Genomic DNA, 8,433 nt, shown 5'->3' on the forward strand with positions numbered 1-8,433 from the left:
ACCGCCGTATTCTCGCCGGCGACCCTCCTTCACGCTGCTCGGCCTCGCCTATCAGGAAGGTAATCCACACCCGACCCCCATCCTCCTTCTTCTTCCACATCCCACATGCCCCGACCGCCGGCGCGAGCGCGACACCTTTCACCCAAATCACCGACCCCTCCACCAAATAAGTGACGGCCTAAGCCATGGTGCACGTAGTATTGTCAGGACCTCAAGGAGCATTTGGCAGCGGAGAAGCAAATCGCGGCCGCACGCGCGGATGAGGTCGTGATTGCTGCCATTCCTGCCGACCCCTAGATCTTGGAGGAGCACCTCGCCGTCGAGGCCACCGTTGACGCCTCGCGCGCCGACGCCGCGACGCGGTTGGCTGCTTTAAACGACAGTTCGTGGAGTTTTCTCGAGGCCACCATCGGTGCCTTCAACGAAGTCTACGAGGTGTTTTCTCAACGTGCACGTGCTTACCTCATCTCGAGAGCCAGTAGGTTGGTTCCCGGAGCGGCTCAGGCAACTCACCACTACAACGAGGGCACCCACGATGCGGAGGCCTCGCCCTCTTCCAAGTCCAAGGAGCCAATCGTCATCGATATCTCCGACAATGAGGAGTAGCTTGTCTTATTAGCTCACTATAAGGACCCATGTTCAGTGTGCTAGCTACTGCCTTTCCTTAACAAATTTTAGTGAATTGTACTATCTACTTTTACCATGCAATCTTCTGCTATAGTGTATATTATTCTATATGTCATGCAATGTGGTGTTCAGTTAACTGCTTGATTCAATTCTGTGAATGTGATGTTCAATTCTTCAGGGTGCAATATTTCCAAGTTGTTAAGCATGCTTGGTTTGGTTAACTGTATGATCTTCTATTAGGAGTATGTTATATTGTGCAATGTGGTGCTCGGTTAATGTTTGGTTCATTTGTTGTGGTGTTTAGTTAACTGGTTGGTTCAATTCTGCAATGCGATATTCAATTGATGTGGTGGCATTCTCTTATTGTATACCATCTGAGGAATAAATTGAATTTGGCTGCACATAATACATGAGAAATATATACAAGTGTTATATTTCCTAATTCTTAATCATGCTTAGTTTGGATAAATGGGTTTTCCATGTGGCTTGAATTAATCTAATGAATCTGCAATGTGCTTATTTTTCATCAACATATTTTACTGATAGCATGCGAACCCTTACTTAACCTGGTGACTAACTACCTTATATGTGTTGCAGGGAAATAATGAGAAGCACTGAGGTTTACAAGATGGTACTAACTATTATACTTTGCATTTTTGTATTCCTTTGCCCCATTTCCAATATAGAGAAGATATTTATGCACATCCTTGTTTTCAGGCTTCACTGATGATTACCTCTCAAACCACCTCTGTGGTCAGGAGGCGAGGAAAGTTTTCATACAACACCCACGGTTCAATATTGAAGTGTTCCTGAAGAGGTCGAAGGATGGACGGTCAATCATCCACAAGCACTGGCTAAAGTTGCAAAGACCTTCAACATGAATGAAGGCCCAATATTCGCCTTCCGCTTCAGCAGTTTTTCATATGAGATGCATCTCTCTATGTACCGTCTATGATGCTAATTTCGGAAGGTTCTAGATGTTGCATGTTAAACTTGCTGTTGTTGCAGTTGTGTAATGGGGTGGCTGAGTGCTGAAGTTATATCATGTTGTACTACGATGTATTTCAATTATGAAATCCTGCTTCCTTAATATGGAAATGGAATATATTATGTGCTTAATATGAATGTCAATTATATTAGTAAATGGATTATTAATAATAGGGCAATTAGCCCGCTAATTGGCCAATTAGCTTGCTAATTGGGTTTTCCTATTGCAAACGGTTAATGAGAAAACACCGTGGGCGATGACCTCAGGCAACGCATACAGTTTTTAGGAATAAACCATGTTGGATCAATGAACAATTACACACGACATTTTCTTGAAAACTGTTTGGGTTACGCCACCTTGCGCAAGCGTTTTCTTTGGAGTGACTGTGTGATATGTATATACGAACGGAAATGTTTAGCGGTGACTGACTATGTGGGATGTACTTACGATCGGAAATGATTTCGCTTGTATAATTGTAGTTTTTAGCACTACTGTATGTATTTCTGTATTTGAGTGCTCGTCGGTCGCACACGATCTCATTTTGTCGAGCGTGTGTGCCAGGACGGCATATCCCTGACGGTTTTTGAGTCGTGTGGGAAGGACCCCCTATCGCCCACACTCACTTGGCGACGGTTCTAAATGCCGTCACGGAAAGGGGTAAAAACCGTTTGTTTAGGACCGATGCGTACCAGTGACTCCACCCTATCGTATGCCTTCATCATATATATCTAGCTTCAAGGCACAAGACTGATGTTTCTTCGCCCTGTTCCGCTTCATAAAATGCAAACACTCATAGGCAGTTGTTATGTTATCTGTGATAAGTCTACCTAGGACAAAAGCTAACTGCTCTTGAGAAATTATATCTGGCAGGATTAACTTCAATCTATTGGAGATCACCTTCGAAGCAATTTTGTAAAGAACATTGCACAAACTTATCGGGCGGAACTGTGACAAAAGTGTGGGATTCTTTACCTTTGAAATCAAGACTATGATAGTTTTGTTGATGCATTCAGCCGACTCAGTACCTTCAACAATTTTTAGGACTACCTTTGTGACATCATTGCCGCAGATGTCCCAATGGCATTGGAAGAAGTGGACCGGGAACCCATCCGGCCCGGGTGCCTTTATAGGAAACATTTGAAACAGGGCATCTTTCACTTCTTCCTGGGTATATGGGGTGTTCAGGATATCATTCAGTGCTGGTGTTACCTTGCTGTGTACCGTGGCTAAGACTTGATCCATATTGTGAACTCCTTCCGATGTGTACAGATCCTTGTAGAAGTCTGTTGTCATCACCTCCATCTCCATGTTATTTACTGTTAGCTGCCCGTCCGATTTTTGCAATGACTTGATTAGATTTTTCCGGCGTGGGCGACTTGCTTTTAAATGAAAAAAAATATGTATTCTTATCACCATGGACTAGCCAATCCAGACGCGCCCTCTGTCGCCATAAAATCTCCTCTCGGTAAAATAGCTCGACCAGCCTATCAAAGGAAAGATAGAGGGACAGCGATACGTGTGGAGGAGCGGGCCATATAAACGGGCCAACGAAGCAGCGAGTCCACAGGCCCGATGTACCACCGCGAACGTAGGTAGTTCCGTCGAGCAGCGGCCCAAGAGATGAATGAAACGCTCAAACGGCGTGCGATCTGTGCAACCGAACGGCCAACAACGACGAAGCGCCATGGAGGCTTATAGGTCGCCCCGTTGTATTGTTTCTCAATTTGTAGCTATATAATAATCAAATGCAACATATTATATCTATTTAAATTTCCAGTTAAAATTTTGTCAAAAAATCGTGCCACTAATCCCCGCAGCAATGTGCAGGATATCATTAGTATTACCATGTTGGAAGAGTCATAAATAGATTAAACAGAAGGTTTTCCCTATCTTGTCTTAGAGATGAGGTATAGTTACATATTTTTGGAAACAGAGACATGCCACCTACCACGTCGGCCAGCAACCTGCACCCAGCCCCATCGTGCCGGATCACGCGCCGCGCGCCTGCAATGCCCCGTAGCCTGCGCTCGGACCCGTCTTGCAAGAGCACGCTTAGCCCGCTCTCGTCACCCAGCAGCCTATGCTCGACCCCTTGGTCTTTGGGTTTGAGTTGGAGGTTGACGACCTTTCGTCCCTGGCCCACGGCCTCGAGGAAATATAGGACTTGCACGACCCCTGCAGAGAAGAGCGGGCAGGCGAGCGCGTCGAATTAGCCGACACCACACACAGTAACACCAAACGTGTAGAGTCTGGGGCCTGTGTCCCCGCCGCATGCCATTTTGTAGCCATATTTAAGGATGTTGCGGGCCGCGAAGCGGGCATAAGTCAATCAATGCGGTGGAGGTGTTCGTCAGCCAGATGGACGTCACCCACTTGTTTTTCATCGGTGCTGAAGCAGAATGAAGTCTAGCTAGCTATATATAGTTAGATAATTTAGTTTTAAACTTTCACATTTCACCTACATAAATATTACTCCGATATTTGATCTTATAAATTAATTACTTTCGTTCTTGAAGAATAATATGTTTAAATTTATCCTGTAAACAACTTCGCTCATAAGTGATTATTAGGAGCCATCAATGATGCTACAAATCATAGCACGCAGTCATGCAAGCCAGGTGTGTGCATGTATCGCACACAATGTGCCGAACTGAAATATCAGTGACGTGCCCAATCATTGCACTCGATTAGATTCCCTGAACCGTGTGCTAAAATTCACACACAATTTGTTCCCCGAATCACGTGGGATGTTGTCAAGTCATCGCACAACAATGTGTAATGTATCTCACACGGTTGAACAAAGTCAATCGTGCATTATGGGTCAGAGATCACACATGGTCCCTATATTTGCACACAGTTCATATTTCAAATGCGTGTTCATCACACATAGTTGGCTTTATAGGGCTTAATAGGACCTGCACCAATGAAAGTTAGATCTAGTAATGTTGAGCTGAGCTTCGGTCCTTAATGCGACCTAAAGCAGTTTAAGTGATACGTGTCCTAGTTTTCTACGGAATGTGATCCCTGCCTGTTGTCACATCAAGCCTAGTCACCCATTTGACAGATGCGGCACGCGGAGCTCGCTGAGCGTATGTTACACATGCACATGCTCTAACATGTCGATTAGGTCCCCGCCAAAAAAACATGATCATTAGGTGTATTTGTTTCTAAGGTAAATTCCAAATTGTTAGGTACAATAATATATTTCCTTTTAACCAGATGGCAATTGCACACCTTCTGAATCGGAAGGATTGGGTAAGTGAGTTACTACGCTTGTACTGTGTGTTAAAAAAATGGAAGGATTGTCAATCCTGTAATCAACGTTGTAGCCATGAGCATTTTAGTCCCGTATTATTTCTAAAACAGTGACTGGGTCGCCACGCATGAAAACTACACAAGGAACAGAGACTACATTTACTAGGACTAGCGGTATAGGATTTTTTTTAAAGGGTGTGGCTAGGTCTCGATCGACTGAAACTGAACCAAATCTAAGAGGGTGTTTGTTTCCAAAGATTTATTGGTTTAGGGACTTAAAAAAGTCTAAGTCCCATCTAAACCAAACAGGAGGGACTTATAGGGATTTAAAGTGGACATTTGGGACTTATGAAATAAGACTCTCAAAGAGGAACTTATAGGGATTTATAATTATAGTATGGTCTTATAGAGACTTATAAGTCCCAGAAACCAAACAGGTAGGGACTTGGGACTTATAAGTTGGGACTAAAAAAAGTCCTACGACTTATGAACCAAACAGGGCCTAAGTCAAATGACATAACTTGCAAGAAAGCAAAAAAAAATATATCCACGTATCTTCATGTAAGATCCCACGAATATAGCATCGACTGAGACTTGGTAATCCACTGAGATTTAGCAATCCGGCTTTTTGAAACCCACATGTGAGAAAAGCCGAGCAGATGGATATAGATGCATACGCATCCGCTAGCTTCACGAGGAAAATTGTGTATATATGTACCCCACCGACCTGCCCCTCTTGGATAACCCAGCTACCAAGCAGCAGTAGCACCTCGATCAACACACAACACAAGGCAATATGCGTTCAGCTCGCCACCTCCACCTCCCGGTCTGGGCCCTCCTTCTCCTCCTGCACTTCTCAGCCTTCGTCCCGGGAGCCAGAGGACAGCAAGAAACCGGTGAGCAAAAAATTTCTATAGATTAACTCTTGTCTTAATTAACTCTTCCGCCATTGATTAATTCCTAACGAGTACTTACATATCTTGCATGCAGACGATGAGTCGGAGTTCAGCTACGACTGCGGGTCGGAGAACGGGCCGGAGAACTGGGGCAAGATCAAGGAGGAGTGGGCGACATGCGGCACCGGGCGGATGCAGTCGCCCATCGACCTCTCCGACCGCCATGCCGCACAGGCGCCGAACCTCGGGTACCTCAACCACTCCTACCGCTCTGCCAAGGCCTCCATCGTCAACCGTGGCCATGACATCGCGGTGATGTTCCAGGGCGATGCCGGGAGCTTGTGGATCAACGGCACTGCTTACCACCTCAGGCAGGTACACTGGCACTCCCCCAGCGAGCACCATCTAAACAGCCACCAGTACAGCCTGGAGCTCCACATGGTTCACCTCAGCACCGAGAACAAGGCTGCCGTGATCGGCCGCCTCTATAAGATCGGTAGGCGCGAACATTTCCTGCACAAGGTACGTAATTTTGTCCAACTCCAGTTCTTTTTTTCTTCTAAATCCTTGGCCGGATTTGAACCAATCCGTTGCATGCAGCTAGAGCCTTACCTGCGGAGGATGGCAGGCACGAAGGAGAAGGAGGAGAACGTCGGCGTGGTGGATCCCTGGGAGGCGAGGGGCGATGGTGAAGCCTACTACCGGTACACGGGCTCCCTAACCACGCCGGCGTGCGGCGAGGGGGTCATCTGGACCGTCATCAAGAGGGTACCTAGCTTGCTACGTTGTTAATGACTTTTACCGACCACATTTAGACCATGAATGCTAAACTTACTGACATACGGTCACTAACGCCCCCGATATTCTCTATCCAAATTTTAAAAGTAAGTATGTGCTTTTGCAGGTTGCTACCGTGTCGACTCACCAATTGAAGCTTCTCACGGACGCTGTACACGATGTAATTACGTTATTCTATTGATTAATTTCCTCAATCTTTTTCAAGAAAGCAAAGTGCATATATTTGTTTGTTTGTATTGGGCGTAGGGCTTTGAGATGAACGCGAGACCCCTTCAGAAGTTGAATGGCAGAGATATCAGCCTTTTCTGCGCTCATGATGACCACGAACGCTATTACGCTGCTGCTGATTATTAATTATCTCTATACTTGAGCCAACCTGACGGATTGATAGCATGTATGTTAATGTAAGATAATATCAGTATATATCTTCATTTGACTAGCTTACAATTGTCGGCGAATAATTGTTTCTACTGAAAACTATATATTCAGGTGTTGGCAATGGCGAACAAGAGCAATGACATGGAACATTGCAAACGATCGTGACTCTGCCACAAGCAGGGATGTTTGTTGGCCTTAGCATGGTTCTTATAGTTCCCTAATAAAGTCAAAGTCATAGACGTGTTGTTGTTGTTGTTATCTTCAATACTTGGATAATTAAGAGTCTAATCTAGTATGCTATGTTATTTGTGTCTTCTTCCTTCTATTGCAATAAAAAGCACGTCACTCACGGCATTGCCATTTTCTTGACAACATGTGCTAGACCATAGTTTCTTGGAATCATTGCATAACATATCCAGTCTAATGTGTCATTATATTATGTAGTATCATTGTCATCTTTAAGTTCAATGTTTCGTTCTTTTCAGTTTTTATTTAAATTTATGTATTAGTATCCTTCAAGAAAGTGTGCTACAGATCTCTATATTTGTTCCCCTTCCTTCTTTACCACACTATATAGACGGGCTTCTACACCCAGTTGGGTGAGATTGTGCTACTATATTCGTTGTTGTTGGCTTGGTATCATGCATGTGCATGACATGCACGTTTTTCTTAAAATTAATTCTTGGATCTTATCATGAATGTGGACCATGCATGCTGCATGCATGTGATGGACTAGGCAGTTTGCACACACCAGGGGATGTGCATGGGCCAGCCAATAATGCCATGCATTATAGCACACCTGTGAGTCGCAATTCACAAAAGGACCGTCCATAGAGCACCTCCCACAGGCTACACGAGATGGGATGCAGGAGCATCTCCCGTACGACGTCGTGCTCAGTTTTCCCGGGCCCTTGTCAATTATCCGTGCGTCTAGGTAGGACCCGGAGATTCACATGGTTATACTACAAGACAGAGAGAGCGCGTTAACAAAACTAGATTTACGTGATATATTTGTGCATACCTTCGCCGATTCTGCCGATGTCCCATTCATGAGATTTATTTCGCGGCTTGCACTCCAATATCAACCTGCTGATTTTGCCGAGTTGGTAAGAGAATGCGGCGCAGATAGAAAAATCCAGGTAGATGTATTCAAAATACTATCTACCACGCGGAGGGTCTGCGGCTGTTTCCCTACCTACTCCGATGTCCCTTTCATGAGAATAAGGACACCGAAATTCATGCGCCATATTCCACTTCTTCTGTCTGGCTTTATTTAAAAAGCTAGCTAGTAAACGCAAACACATGCAACAACTTCTTTGTCTTGTTGGCAACTCACTCGGTTGGTCGTCAATTAGTCAGATGCCCATACATCTAAGATTTGCTCCGTCTGTTCTAGTCTTAGCAAATATTGTTGAGCACATCAAATTGGCAGGCTGAGCATCTTTCCCAGTCTGAGTTTTCAGTGGACAGAGACGTTGTTGTCGACTACCA

The 8,433-nt window shown here is 44.8% G+C and overlaps 1 protein-coding gene across 2 annotated transcripts; it reads left to right on the plus strand.

Moving 5' to 3' along the window:
- The first annotated feature begins 5,603 nt into the window (after positions 1–5,603).
- LOC125521982 (alpha carbonic anhydrase 7-like) lies at positions 5,604–7,307 on the plus strand. 2 transcript variants are annotated; one of them, XR_007289556.1, is made up of 6 exons: positions 5,604–5,766; positions 5,861–6,288; positions 6,367–6,534; positions 6,671–6,724; positions 6,811–6,968; positions 7,054–7,307. XR_007289556.1 is itself a non-coding variant. In XM_048687046.1 (6 exons), exons 1-5 carry the CDS (start codon positions 5,667–5,669, stop codon positions 6,916–6,918), a joined length of 858 nt encoding a protein of 285 aa, XP_048543003.1. In that variant the 5' UTR covers positions 5,604–5,666; the 3' UTR covers positions 6,919–6,958; positions 7,054–7,307. The 2 variants fall into 2 exon arrangements, 1 of the variants encoding a protein (XP_048543003.1); XM_048687046.1 differs by having other exon boundaries at positions 6,811–6,958.
- Positions 7,308–8,433: the final 1,126 nt, after the last annotated feature.

Source organism: Triticum urartu, chromosome 7, assembly GCF_003073215.2.
Source record: "Triticum urartu cultivar G1812 chromosome 7, Tu2.1, whole genome shotgun sequence".
NCBI classification, from domain to species: domain Eukaryota; kingdom Viridiplantae; phylum Streptophyta; class Magnoliopsida; order Poales; family Poaceae; genus Triticum; species Triticum urartu.